The sequence below is a fragment of the Lygodium microphyllum genome, chromosome 24 (assembly GCF_053477565.2).
Source record: "Lygodium microphyllum isolate KBCC chromosome 24, Lygodium_microphyllum_v1.1.10, whole genome shotgun sequence".
Taxonomy (NCBI): Eukaryota; Viridiplantae; Streptophyta; class Polypodiopsida; order Schizaeales; family Lygodiaceae; genus Lygodium; species Lygodium microphyllum.
This window is the reverse complement of record NC_141158.1, coordinates 104,926,112-104,941,600: the sequence shown is the minus strand read 5'-3', so window position 1 is coordinate 104,941,600 and position 15,489 is coordinate 104,926,112. Positions and strand designations below refer to the sequence as shown.

The following is a 15,489-nucleotide window of genomic DNA, read 5'->3' as shown; positions in this document are numbered from 1 at the left end:
CACTTGAGTCGAAACCAAAGAAGCCGCATACCATTGCAGTTGAGATGCAACCAATTGGGTCTCTTTCTAATTGTATTCCCCATAGCATAAACAGCCGACCTCTATTGGCTGCCTTGAGACTAGGAGGCACCAAAACATGACCCATTGCAGCCATGGCATCCTCAAGAAGGGCCCAATAAGCAGCCGGCAATGCTCCACTTCCACCCATACTGGATACATTTGCTTGAGCAAGAATTGAAAATCAGCCATTGGACGCCACAAAACAATATGCACTGCCACCAACTGTATATCAAAAAAGAGGAGTTGCTGATGGAGAAGAAAATCCCAAGCCGAGGGAGAACGAAGCACAACCTCATAGAAGCCACACTAACCAACAAAAATCTCCTTCACACCATCAATCTGAAGAAGAGATGTCAACCAATGACAAATCCTGGCCAGGTTGGGAATCCGACTAGTGAAGAAGAGGATGATACCTCGCTCATGAAAGGCAAAAAGGAGTAGAGAACCTCCTAAGCATTCACCTATGTGTCCAAGATCTCTTCCGCACAAACAGGCATAGCTCGATGCTTATACTCAACATACTCCTCCAAAAGGGAGTTAGCAAACTCTAGCAACTGGTCACAGTTCAGCTCTTGCAAATCCTGCGAGATAGAAGCCACTTGGGCATACAATCGTGATGGACAATCACCCAATTCAAGGGACTCAAGAGCTGCAAAAAATTCTTCCTGCTTGCTGCATTTGACAAAAGCCTGAAACTCATGGGGAGACGAAGCCATCTCATCAGTGTAGGGCACCATATCTTCCTCCACTCCATCATCTTCGACATCCATGGCCGCATCTCTAGCCACGGGGGGCGAATCAGTGTAGTCCATGAGGAGGCATCAGCAGGCTTGTCACAAAGGTAGGCCTTGGACTGAAGTAGCGCAGCCGGGTACTGCAAAGTATAGGGCCACAAGTCACAGCACAGAATAGCAAGGTGGGAGGGTGTAACCAACCTTCCTTCCATGGATGGGTGGTAAATCCTTGATTACAACTTAATTACAACAGAAAACAATTAATGCAAATCTGAAAATACAAATTTACCTACTGATCTTGGACAATGCATGCCCGATTGGCCCCAAAATTGGCGCCCCTCTTGGTATTTCTTTAGCTTTATTGAAGAAAAAGTTGATTTACAATGGGATTCTCCCAATCCCCTTCGCAATCCAAACTCCCCTTGCTGTCCAAAGTGACCAGCAAGTCTTCAATCTATTTTGCCCCTTGATTCGGGCATTTAATTGACCTTCAACCACTTCATAGATGATGGAAATGCCCCAAATTCAATGGCTGGCTAGTCCTCCACTTGAATTTAGCTAAAATTCACCTTCAGTCTTGTTGAATCCAAGTCTTGGAGCTTCCAATTCTCGCACACTTCCCAAGGCTATTGCTAAAGCCTAATTTCTACTGTAAATTAGGGTTTACAGCAGAGAAATTCGCAATTTCTCAGCCTCCAAAGGTCCAAATGCTGAGATCTTCACAGGAAGGCTGTGAAGTTGGCTGGGAGATGAGAGAGAAAGCTGTAGAGAGAGAAAATTCAGAGTTTTGTTGCGAAGAATGACTAAAAATAAGTCAAATGCAACTGCTGCCCTACCACAACAACTTGTAGATGCAAAGATATGAAGAAAATAAGTCATTTACTGCTGGTGCCCTATCTCAACAACCTGTAGATGCTGTCACCTGCTGTTGATTGGTCTTCTCCTGCCCCTGGCTACCTTAGAAGGTCCTCCGATGGCTGCAAATCAGACCAGTAACATCTCCTCCCTCTCTCTTGCAAGCTGAATACACTAAAAATGCCTCTCTCCAATCTCCAAAGACATTTTTCAGACTTGCATGGGCATTTTTGACAAGTGGCAACCTTCCCAAATGGTTTTTCCAACATTATATATAATTAAATATTAATTTTCAGTTTTTTAATCTTAAAAATTAATCTAATAATTATTTCGGTGCCCTGAAAAATAATCTGACTACCCAATAATTAAATTGGCTAGGCAACTTCCATTTCCGAGTGTCTCTGCACCATCTTTGACCATCAGATTGGTGTTAAGTACCATTAAACGCCACTTCTCTAGTATCACCAACTAACACTTATGGCCAAATGAACGACCTAGGCCAACAACTAGCACTAGATACCACCAAGTACCTGTGCGGCATAACTTATAGCAACTTTTGCCTTTGACATCCCATGATTTCTTCGGGTCCCGAGCTCGTAAATTTACTTTAATCCCAATTGCACCTCACATGTGCAACATTTACTTAATCATGTGATTAAAAATTAATCCACATGTTAAGTGAGGTTTCAAAAATACATGTCCTCATGACAGCAGGTGAGCTCCAGCAGCTCAGCAGCACAGGGCAGGCCTGAAACAGGGCCGAACAGCAGAGCTGTTACAGGGCGGCAACAGTTCTGTTATGCGCTCGCTCTCCCTCACTCTATCTGGTTCCATCTGCGTGCAGGGCAGGACAGGCCACTCTAACTTGCAGAAGGCAATTCAGGCAGGCGCAGGCTGAGGACGCTGAGGACAAGGTGGTGCAGAAGCAGACGAGCAGGTTGGCACAGGCCTGGCACGCACGCGCACGTGCACTCTCTCTCTCTCTCTCTCTCTCTCTCTCTCTCTCTCTCTCTCTCTCTCTCTCTCCACATTTACACATGTATGGATATGTGTGTGCGCACAGGCGCATACACACATACACCCATTTGGGACTGATCATCAACACTAAACCAACTACACATTTTGCAAATTTTTTGGATTAATTTGTCGCATGACTGCCCTGCCTTGACTATTTTTTATCAAACAAGACTACTGTTTATTAAGTCCTTGCAAGGACATCTTTGTAGGCTGCAGCTGAAAAAGTTACATAGTTGCCATTAGGCACTTGTATCCTTTTTGTGGTTGATCTAAAGTTTCAAGCAGAGTTGGCAAGTTTACTTCTCACTTTAGTTTGATTTAAGTTGGTGCCAAATCACACTCAATTTGGTACTAAGTTGCATTGGTTAAAAGTTTCAAGCAGAGTTGGCAAGTTTACTTCTCAATTTAGGTTGATTTAATTTGGTGCCTGCACTCAATTTGGTACTAAGTTGCATTTTTCTGCAATCGTTTAACACAAACTAAGTATATACAAAAACCTGAACCATCAAAAGCAAGAAGTATATATGTACTGTTGCAAGAGAACAAGTAGTAGTAATCTGCAAGTTTGCAGCAGGCACAAACTGAGTCAATGTGTTATTCTTGATGAAAACATGGACAGAATATAGTTGACTCATGAAGATATCCCTTCCTAGAAAATCAGAAGGGATTCAGTAAACTGAAACTCTTGCACAGCAGCATACAGAATAACTGCAGAATCAAAAGGCAAAAACTTCATATTGAGCATAACTGAAAAGAACCAACTTACAATTCTATCAAACAACTCCCCACCCGTGACAAATTCCAATATGATGTAGATCTTCACCCGACTTGCAAGCACCTGCAGCTCTTTAAGTATCAAATAAGAGATCTTATAAATATGTTTGATTTGTAATGCTCCACAATTCAAAAGTGGAGTTGATTGCTTGCCTCGTGCAATCGAACAACATTTGGATGTCTAACAAGCTTCATGATTGATATTTCCCTCTTTATCTGTGACCCATAGACTTCTATATTAGCAAACAAATGAATTCATATTTCAAAACGTGACAAGACATCAACAGAACTACAGTCAGTAAAACTTTCTGGTTTATAATTATACCTGCCATTAACTGATCAAAGATGACAGACATTAGATAAAACCATGGTGAGGTAGAAAAGACCAGTGAAAATTTCAATCAGTTCTGGGCAGAAAACATCAATAGAGGTTCAGTGGAGAAATGCAATCAGTTCTGGACAAAAACATCGATCCAAGTGTGACAAAAAATAATTAGCAATAACATCTAAACCCTCTTGCAGGTCTTCCAGAAATATGCATATGTTGTGATTTAGCCTGTATGCTGCTACCCCCCTGTTTCACCATTTGTTTGTGGCAGTCTGTGTGAAGATATGCTAGGGTTTGCACTGAGGAAACACAAAAAGTACCACCACGACTGAAACACAAAGACTCAAACATGACGTGCAAAACTCAAAACTCAAAACACAAAAACACAAACACACACAAAGAAGAAAGAGAACTCTGAAGAAGTGAATGAATCAATGCTGTAAATGAATGAGAAAATGGACAAGATGCTCAAGGGCAGAACTGTCCGACAGCCAGTGGCTCTCGTGAGAGCGGGCTGAGGGAGGTGTCGATGTGTGTCACCCATCGGAGATGGATCCCAAGTCCAGTAACCACTAGTCGGAGCAAAGGCTGATGAAGCAAAGTGTTGAAAACACAAAAACAACATGATGTAGATGATGGAAGCTGATCACTGGCATTAGGGGGACGCAAAGCGATAGCGGTATACCATGTAGCAGCAATCATTGCGGGCTAGATAGCTACTGGAAGAGGGCTGATGGCTGAAACCTACAAGACAAGGATTGGTTGAATGGTGGGCAACCTGTCTATTCCTAGACGTGCAAGGATCCTCCCAAATTAGGGTTTTGCATGTGGGACACAAAAACTCTCTAGAACCACTCCCCATTTAATGAAACTTTTGGTAATTTACTATTTTGGAGACGTTTTAAAGAGCTAATCAGTGAGTAATAAATTTTTAGCTCAACACCCCCACTTAGGCTCAAAACTGGAACCAAGAAGGGACTGGAAGAAAAGCTCAAGCCCATTTTTACCCAAAGGCGTCCCACCCCAAAGCAACTAGGACATCGGACAAAGGGTGCACGTCAATTGCAGCCTACCAAGACTACAGAGGCGATGGTCCAAGTAGTCACCCTAGAGAGGACAGGGCATCGGACAAAGGGTGCTCGTCGGCTACCCAATGGCCTATCAAGTCCTACAAAGGCATGCAAAGGCGGATGGAACTACGTTTAACTTTTTTTTTTTTTGAGGATGGGTATGGTTTATGGACTTTCAAGTAACTATGCCGCATGAAGAATGAAAAAGGAGGGTGTCAATGACGAAAAAAGGGTGATGAAGGATAGCGAGGGGGTGGTAAAATACACATGAGATGTATAGTAGTATACTACATGATGAAATTGCACATGTACTAGGTGCCACTTGGACAGATATTGTGGGAAAATTGTTCACTTGTCCAAGAACCCTTTACAAAGATGATGAAATTATGGAATGCAAAGGAGAAAGTACAACGGGGGGGAAGGCCAATGTCGAAGACAAGTGCCAAAACTTATAGAATACCATGAAAAGGTAGGAACCTCCTCTCAACCTTGGATATCAATGCCGAAGGAGAAAGGAGCTTGATGTCGGTCTTCGTGTGGTGCCGAGAATCATGATGATAGATGAAGATAAGAATGAAAATTAAGCACCCCGACTGGAAGAGCAAGGTAGAAGTCACCGCCATGATAGCATCAAGAGAGATGCTATGCAATCCGTCTCGAGAGGGAAAGCTTCCATGCTCGTAGAAGAGCAAATCTCCTAGAAAGATGAAGCCACAAAAGAAACAATGCGTATCCCATGTCTCTGTTGAGAAACCACTTCTTCAATCTACAAACTTCATTTTGGGTTTCGCACTAACAGCCCCAAAAACGGCTGGTGTTTTGATCACTTTTTTCAGTGGGCGCCCACACAGTGGTGTGCCACCCTAGACAACTTATGCCTATGAATAGGCAATCACTTCATTCATTCTTTACCACACCACTTCAGTCATTCTTCACCCCTCTTCCGCCGTCACTCCAAAACTCTTCCCTCTTCACTCCACTACTACCCATATCCCTACTAGAGGACATCGCAGTTCGTGGTCACCCTTTCCCTTCTCCTTCAAGCACCTTGTTCCATCACTCAGGCCTTGTGTTTGGATATCTCCCAACCTGGCATCATCTTCTCTAGCATTGGCATCAACTTCTTCCATCAAGGCTCTCTCTCCGGATTTGCGTTTTTCTATCAGGAGGCCTTCTTCCTGTCTGGAAACAACACCCACACCCTACTGTCAGCTCCTCTTCCTCCAGGCATCATCACTTTTCTGCATTTGACTATCTGCAAGGCTTCTTCCACCTTGGCGACCATCCTTGGCAGCAGTCCTCAACATTTGGATTATTCCTACTTTGCGTTTATAGCTCATCTCCCTAGGTATTTGTGTTTTGCAGCCTCGTGACTTCTCCATGATCTGGCGTCATCCTATTCTTTCTGGCGTTAGCTTTGGGCTGTCATCATTTGCATTTGGCAGCTCACTCACATCTGGGATTTGCATTTTACTGCTCACGCCACTCCTCAACATCAGAGGCCGCCCAGCAGTTTGCTCCCTCAACAACTAGTGATCATCTTCCTCATCTTTGACAGCATCAAAGGACTGTGGTTTGCTCCATCGACAGTTGTCCTTCACCTTCCAATGATTACTTTGATAGCCCACTACCCGAAGGGCTTCCTTCACTGTATAGATTACCACAAGTGCTGCCGCTTGATTCAAACAGGACAATGTAGATTACCATGGGTGCTGCCACTTGATTCAAACAGGACAGTGCAATCATCTTTTAAGCTTCAACTCCATTGTATTAGCTTTTCTTCTCATAGCAAGATTCAATGCATCATCATCATGTTCTTCTTGTGTTTCTAAGTTTTTCTTTTATCTCAGTGTTTGCCATACACACTTTGTGCTTCTCCCTGCAAATCCTATTGTCTCTCTACGCCATCACACATTTTAGTATAGTATCAAAGCATACATGTTATTTTGACAATCTCCAATCCAAGAAGGACTAGTTCAAACCTACATATTAGCCTAACACTAAAATACAAAGCCATGCAAGATATCAGAATTTCCGAAATCGAGGTTAGTAGTGAGATGCTCCTGTCATGAGGACATGTATTTTTGCAATCCTCACTTAACATGTGGATTAAATTTTGATCACATGTGTAAGTCAATGTTTGCACATGTGAGGTGCAACTAAGATTAGTGCAAATAAATGGGCCTGGGACCCAAGGGAATTAGTAGATGTCAAAGGTAAAAGTTACAATTACTTATGTTGCACAGACACTAGGTGGTATCTAGTGCTAGTTATTGGCCTCAATCATTTATTTGGCCCTAAGTGTCAATTTTGGTGACACTAGAAATGTGGCGTTTAATGGTACATAACATTGATCTGATGGTCAAAAATGGCACATGGACACTCAAGAGATGAAGTGGCCTAGCCAATTCAATTATTGGCTGGTCAAACCATTTTTTTGGGCACCGAAATAATTATTATATTGATTTTCAGTCATTTTAGACTCAAAATGAATATAATAATGTGAATAATATTGAAAATTCAATTTGAAAGGCTGCCACTTGGCAAAACTTGCCCATGCAAGCTTGGGAAAGCTGAACTAGGGCTAAAGGGAGAAGAAAAATTCGTTTTTGCATTTTGGAGCTGTTGGGAAGAGAGGTTGGGCTGCTGCTGCATGCTTTTGGGGCCATTTCTCAGCCATCCGAGACCATTTTGGTGAAGGCAGTTACATAATCCTGACCAGGGAAAGTAGTGTTCACGGCAAATGTACTTTCTCCTAAAAATTACAACTTCTAATGCTCCCAATGCTATTGATGAATCCATTTGGCACTGGAAAACTGGGTCAACAACTCAATTTCACTAAATTCTCATGACAAATCTCTAAATTCGTTCTCTCTCTTTCTCCAACCATTTCCTAACTTTGCTCCAAGTTTTACAGAAATCCAACCATTGCAAGCGGAGATTTTGGGTGAATCTCTCCTGTAAACCCTAATTTACGATAGAAATTAGGGTTTAACAGCTACCTCGAGAAGCATGCCAGACATTAAAGACTCCAAGATCTGAATTATTTAGGGCTGAAGGTGATTTTCAGCTGAAATCAAATGGACCAACCAGCCATTAAATTTGGGGCATTTTCACTCTTCTAGAAGTGGGTGAAGGCCAATTGATCACCCGAATCAAGGGGCAAACCAGATTGAAAACTTACTAGTCACTTTGGACAACAAGGGGAGTTTGGATTGAGAAGGGGATTGGGAAAATCCCATTGTAAATCAACTTCTAGTTCAATAAAGCTAAAGAAATACTAAAAAGGGAGCCAGTTTTGGGGCCAACTGGTATCCATTGTCCAAAGATTAGTGGGTAAATTTGTATTTTCAATTTTGCAGCAAACATGTCTTCACATGGTGATACGGGATCGAGTGGAGAGGATGCATTACTCCTTGGTCATTCACGTGGTGAAGAGGAAAATGCAATGACTAATGTTGAACATGGTTCTCAGCATGGACAGCAAGCTGAAAACGTGGGAAATTACCCAAATGTTGGCACTCCTATACATCAAGAGACTGATGACTAGCAACAGGCTGAAGAATTCGATGATATCTTCAAGGATTGGATGCGAACAGCAGCAAAACTCTTTGCTGAATTGGCAAAGGATCCCTAGTTTAGTTGATTCTTGAACGCTCCAAGGAAGGACAGCAAAGGCAAAGAGAAGACGACCTCTTCTAAAGCTTCAAGATAGCCGGAAAAACCGAAGGAGATATTAGGAAGCCTTCTTTGGAAAGAGCCCAAAAAGCTTGATGAGGAAAAGCAATTGGTACCTGTGGAACAACAAGTGCAAATGCATGGCCAACTTGTTTGTGCCAATCCATGGAAGTATGGAAAGTAAGGTATTCATGCAAATGTAAGCATGGGGCAGCAAGGATAGTTTGGTGGAGGTGCCATTTTTCATGCGACGGTTGGACAGGCACTGCCTACGGGAATGTATGGCACAAATCCCTATGGTATGCAGCAGCTAATGCATGGCTCACAACACCCAATGTATTTGGATAATGCAAGAGGAATGCATAATCCCATTCATAGTGCAGGTTTTCATGTACATACAACAACTGCACCTTTTTTGCAGCAGCCTATTTATGATAATTTGACACCCATGGGACCACCAAAGGACTATGATGAAGGTGGTAAAAGTGTGAATTCAGTGGCGCACAAGATAGGCTGAAAGCACTTACTTTGATTCAACAGTTTGATGCAGCCTATTCTGGAGGCAACTTCACAAAGGCATCTAAGATTCACAAGGCAGCCACATTCTTGAAGGGAAATGCACTAGAGTGGTGGTCTACATTTCTCATTCAAGGAAAGGCACCTATCACTTAGGTTAAGTTCAAGCAAATGTTTGCTTCAAATTGGTTGACAAGTACCTTTGAAGCAGACATTATGATAGCATGGAATCAGTTGGATTCCAAGGATTGCAAGAACTTGGATCAGTACAATAAGATGTTTTGAGATGCTTTGCTGCCCGTTACTTCTTATCAGTCAATACTCCCCCATGAGCAGGTGGAGAAGTATGTTTGTGGTGTTGGGGGTAACGGCGCCTCCGCCTAGCCGTCTGTGTATCACTACACTAACAGTACCTGCACCTGCACACTGTAGGCGGCGGCACCCATCACTGTCACTTCATTCTTTATTCTTTCAGTGACATTTGAATAAAGGGAAGGCCAGTCACACATTGTGGCTATTGGAGTTCCAACATTTGGATGTAACGTGTCCACTTGTATCTTCAGGACACGTCTTAGCAGTCCATCGGAAAGGGTGTCTAGAAAGCTCCGCCCGGCACTCCCATGGAATGTTACGGGTTTTGCGATCTAGGGCTTTCCGCGTCTGCCACGTAGCGAAAGTATTCCGGCCGTTCCCACTTAGGATCGATCTGAATTAGGGTTTTCCTTATTGGTCATTTCCTAAAACGAGGAATGAAAAGGTGTGGAATCCCCTACGAAGGCTTTTGAGTGGGAAAGGGAGGTGTCAAAAGACCCTCAACACTCTCTTTTCATTTACGAGTGGAGGAAACAAAAAACAAAGCTCCATGGTAAAAAAGGCTAAGGGGGTCCTTAGGGGGGATTTATAATCGCGGGGAGGCAAAGGACCCTTAAGCTTTTTCGGGGGGGGAAAAACCCTAAGGAAGCCTTAAAGAGGAATTTTAAGAGGGGATTCAATATGCCACAAAGGAAGGGGGCTAGGGAAATTAAACACGGGGAGAGGGGGGTAATAAGACCTCTAAGGCCAACTCCTTATTGGGGGGAAAAAGGGGGCTTATAGAGCTTTAAACACGGGGGGGGGGAGGGTAATAAGACCTTTAAGGCCTTAGTTCTTTTGGGGGAGGGGAAAGGGGCTTATAAAGCCCCCTTAGAAGCTTCCCCTCAGAAGCTTCTACAGCTTCTTTAAGACACGTGGCAGGAGGGGGGAATCAAAACCAACGCCGAAGGCGGCGTACTGACGGCTGGGCGTGGCCCGAGAGCAGAGGCGACGTCGTCCAGGCCTTCGGCGTACATCAGCGCCTCATCCTCTCCTTCTCACAGCGTCCGGCTCCTCCTCAACGATGGCAGTTCGGTGGCTCAGGCGCAGTCCTTCCCTCAAGCATCAATGCAGCGCTCAGCTGTCCCTCTCCGTCCTCCTGATCTCTAGCCGCCCTCACAGTTTAAATAGGGGAGGGGAGGGAGATGCTCCCTCCTTGCGTGTCGACAGGCATGGCTCCTTGCCTAGGCAAGCTCCAGCAAGGAGCTTGCCTCTCTTGCTATTCCCCTCTTCCTCCAGCTCGACAGTCGGCTGGAGGAGAGGGGAATTAATAAAAAAAATTGCTTAAAAAATATTGACCCTATGAGGGCTTTCATATGGGCCTTTCGAATTTTGGACTTGTTACATTCTCTCCCCCTTGGAGGAATCGAGATGTTCTCATCTCGAGATAAACTGGGGATATTGATGGTTGAGAGTGCCTTCATCTACCCAAGTGGCATCCTCTTCGGGATAATCTTTCCACTGGACGAGGCATTCTGTCAAGGTTCTGGATCTTAATTGTCTCTCCCTAACATCTAAGATCCTGTCAGGCCTTAGTTCAAGGACTCCTTGACTAGGCATTACAACTTGTTGGTCATCAAGTACATGGTTAGGATTAGGTACATACTTTTTCAATAAGCTGATATGGAATACATTGTGAACCTTTAGGTTCTCAGGGAGTTGCAACATATAAGCATTAGATCCTAGGCATTTGAGGATTTTGTACGGTCCACAATACCTTGGACTTAGCTTCTTGCAATCTCCTAAAGATAGGGAACTCTTCTTTGGGCGTACGCGAATAAAGACCATGTCTCCTTCTTTGAAGATTCTATCTTGACGCTTCAAATTCGCGTATGCCTTCTGTCTATCCTTGGCCGCTTGGATGTCTTGTCTTATTGACTTTATTTGGTCATCCATCTCTTCCAACATCTGCCTTGAAGCTTCAACCCTTAAGGTTGGATCTGAGAAGTTTAGGGGACTTCAACAGCCATGACCATACAATGCTTGGAAAGGGGTCATCTGAATGCTTTGTTGGTAAGAAGCATTGTAGGCAAATTCAACTAAAGGCAAGTATTGAATCCACCTCTTCGGCTCCCGACAGCAGTATGCTCTAAGCATATCCTCGATGACTTGATTTACTCGCTCTGTTTGGCCATCCGTTTGGGGATGGTAAGCGGTGCTAAAGCAGAGTTGAGTCCCAACGGCTTCAAAGATAGCTCTCCAGAAGTGTGATGTGAAAAGAGAATCACGATCACTAATGATTCTTCTAGGTAACCCATGTAGCTTGAATATCTCCTTGATAAACAATCTTGCAATGTCTAAGGCTTTATAGTTTGTCTTTACTGGAATAAGGTGTGCAACCTTAGTAAGCATGTCAACCACAACCATGATGGAGTTGTATCCTCCCTGGACTTAGGGTAGGCCTACAACAAAATCCATACTGATGAATTCCCATTTCATTTGGGGGATGTCAAGCAGTTGCAGCTTCCCTGGCATCTTGACATGTTCGGCTTTGATACGTTGACAAGACAAACACTCGGTAACATATTTCAGAACGTCACCTTTAAGCCTCTCCCAATGGTAGCTCTTCCTAACTGCATTAAGAGTCTTGGCATAGCCAGGATGTCCTGAGAAAGGGGAATCATGAGCTTCCCACAATATCTTATGCTTAAGTGACTGGCTTGCTGGTATACACAGCCTTGTTCTATAGTAGACAAGTCCACTATTGATAGAAAATTCATGATACTTAGCCTGCAGCTTCTGGTTCTGATCTTTGATAGAGATCTCCCTTAGCATTGTTTAGTAGGCCCGATCATGGCATGCATCCTCTCTAGCTAACTCAAGTATTGGATTGTTTGGCATAGATACTTTAGTAGCTAGAGATCTAGCTGTTCATGGATTCTGCAAGATTAGGGAGTTAAGAAATGTCTTGCGACTAAGTGCATCGCCAACTACATTCTCTTTTCCTGGTCGATACTTGATTTCAAAGTCATATTCCTCCAACACTTCGATCCACCGACGTTCCCTCATGTTGAGCTCATTCTGAGTAAAGATCCATTTGAGACTCTTATGGTCAGTTACTAGAGTAAACTTGTTACCCAACAAGTAGTGTCTCCAAAGCTTTAGAGCATGGATAACAGCTAGCAATTCCAGATCATGCGTAGCATAATTCTTTTCATGACTCTTCAATTTCCTTGAAGAGTATGCTACTGGATGACCTTCCTGCATAAGTACACAACCCAAGGCAAGTATGCTAACATCAGTTACTACCTCGAACTCTTTATTGAGGTCTGGAAGTTTTAGAATAGGTGCTGATAGCAAACTTTTCTTCAATCTGTCGAAGCTATTTTGTTCGGGAGTTGACCATGAAATGGAAGTTTGCTTCTCATCAAGTCTTGTTCAACTTTCATAACAATCTCTTTATCTCACTAATGCGCAAGTAAGGCATAGAAGCTGATGAGCTTAGTCTTGGAGAAGATCTTTGCACCCTGAAGACGATCAAGAAGCTCATCTATTCTAGGAATAGGGTACTTGTTCTTTACCGTTGATTGATTCAATCCTCGGTAATCAATACATAGTCGAAGTGTCCCATCTTTCTTTTTCTGGAATAGTACTGAAGCTCCCCATGGTGAACTGCTAGGCCGGATGTAGCCCTGATCTAGTAGTTGCTTGAGTTGTTCCTTCAGCTCAATTGCTTCTGGTATGGACATTCTATAAGGTCTCTTTGCAATTGGAGCAGCTCCTGGTACTAACCTAATCTCATGATCCACTTCTCCTTGAGGCGGGAGTTCTGTCAACTCTTCAGGGAATACGTCCACGTATTCCTTTAGCCAAGAAGGTCCTTCATTAGACTCTTGCTTCTGATCTAACTTGCTGAGTTTGATCAACTAGACAGGTAATCCTTTTCTGACTCCTTTTATGATCCGAGATACTTTGGCCAATTGGATTCTTGGCACTCCAGCCTCACCTTGAGTTGTGACTAATTCCCTTTCAGAGTTTCGAAAGGAAACTTGACCCTTTCCACAGTGAATGTGGGCGTCATTAGGCTTAAGCCAATCCATTCCGAGTAGACACTCATGGATACCTAGATTCATGACTCTGAATTTAACCGAAGTCTTCTTTCCTCCCAGAAAGAATTCCACCTTAGCAGTTTGCCTGGTACAAGTAACCTAACGACCATTTGCCAATTCCACAAGCAAGGTAGGTGCTTCTACTGTGGCTATTCCTAATCTTTTTGCACATGCTGATGAGATAAAGGAATGTGTACTGCCACAATCAATCAAGGTCTTGAAACTTTTAACTTGATAGTCCAACGGTGTCTGAATCACTGAGAACTGGCGATTCGGCCCTTTCTTGTGTAGAGCGACATGGACTGTCACCCTTTCGAACTCTGCTTCCATGGTCGGATCTTCTTCTTCTTCTTCTTCTTCGCACATTTGTCTATTGGCAACGCAGGTAGTTCTTCCTCTGCCTCGGGTAGCGGCTCCTTGACCACGGCCCGTTCCTTGGAAAGGTGCTTGGCGATGTCCTCCACCAAGCTTGGGACATTGCCTCTTGAAGTGACCGGGCTCGTTGCAGTGGCAACAACGGAGGTTTCGGCCATTGCTTTGAGTAGGAACAAAGTTGTTGACGTTATTACTCCTTGCTTTCTTTCTTTGTCCCTGATTATGACCTTGAACTGTCTTCATTTGAGGTCTGAATGCTCCTCTGTTCGAGTCATTATAAGACCAAGCTTTGTTACCCCTTGGTCTAGACTGCACCTCCTGAATTATAGGCGCCGCTCGAATGAGTGCGTCCTGAAGATCTGATGGACGCATAGATTCGAGACGGGTATTTACTGGTGGATTTAAACCCGCACAAAATTTGGACACCTGCTGTGTCATGTCCATCTGCGGCGCATACTTTAAAAGTGAGACGAATTTAGAGTAGTATGCGTCAAGAGTGAGTCCCAGCTGTTTTAGCTCGTAGAACTCATTCATTTTCTGCATGCAATATGCAAGTGGCAAGTATCTTCCCTGCACGGCTTTCTTCAGCTTCTCCCAGGTAACGGATCCCTCCGCAATCCCTTGATCCCTGCACCATTGCTTCCACCAAAGCCTGGCTTCACTGGTGAGCTTCAGCTAGGCGAGCATAGCCTGATTGGCGGGTGCAGTACCGGCTGCTTCGAAGTAATCCTCCATGGATTCAATCCAAATTTCAGCATCTGCTTGGGCAGACCTACCTCTCCCGTCAAACTCGGACGGCTTAATCTGCTTGAGAAGAAACTCCCATTACCATTGGGGTTGTTGTTCTAGATGTAGCACATGGGGTTGAGGGAATGAAATGGGACCCTATAAAGTTTGGTTTCAACCTTCAATTACTTCGTGCTTCAAGAGACCATCTATTATACAAACATCCTCAACAAATGCCTCACGTCATCCGTCTCTTATATTGAACAGCTCACAGCATACTTAATCTTGCCTAGTTGTGATGGAAACGATGATGGGAAGTGTCATCATTACTTTACAAAACATTCAAAAATAAATTCAACTTTGTAAGAGTAATACACAATTACAAGCAAAGAAACCCGAAGCTTTGGGGTTAATCCATCCAAGACCTTTAAAATCAACTCCAAGAACTCCGAGAGGCAAGACTACATCAAGAAGGCCTTTCGACATCTTATAGCCACCCTCCTAGTTACATGAAGGAGCCAAAGGTTAGCGGCTAGCCTACCTCAAAAGTTCGATGGAACAAAATCAAAATTTAGAGATTTTCTATAGCAAGTGCAATTGCTCATCCTTATGCAACTTGAGTGCTATCCTGATTATGCTTCTCAAGTGGGGCTTATCAAAACACTCCTTTGTCATGAGGACATGTATTTTTGAAACCTCACTTAACATGTGGATTAATTTTTAATCACATAATTAAGTAAATGTTGCACATGTGAGGTGCAACTGGGGTTAGGATAAATTTACGAGCCCGGGACCCGAGAAAATCACGGGATGTCAAAGGCAAAAGTTGCTATAAGTTATGTTGCACAGGTACTTGGTGGTACCTGGTGTCAATTGTTGGCCTAGTTCATTCATTTGGCCATAAGTGTCAGTTGTTGGTGACACTAGAGATGTGGCGTTAAATGGTACCTAATGCC

At 43.6% G+C, this 15,489-nt stretch overlaps 1 protein-coding gene across 1 annotated transcript in view; it reads right to left on the bottom strand.

Annotated features, from left to right (window-relative positions):
* The window catches only part of LOC148015470 (CBL-interacting serine/threonine-protein kinase 24-like), a 71,227-nt gene that overhangs the window by 44,335 nt on the left and 11,403 nt on the right, over positions 1 to 15,489 (bottom strand). Inside the window, exons 2-3 of the mRNA XM_087665236.1 lie at positions 3,594 to 3,656; positions 3,433 to 3,504 (exon numbers count right to left, since the gene is read on the bottom strand). Of these exons, the coding sequence (XP_087521362.1) occupies positions 3,433 to 3,504; positions 3,594 to 3,656 (135 nt within the window). The remainder of the gene's footprint in view (positions 1 to 3,432; positions 3,505 to 3,593; positions 3,657 to 15,489) is intronic.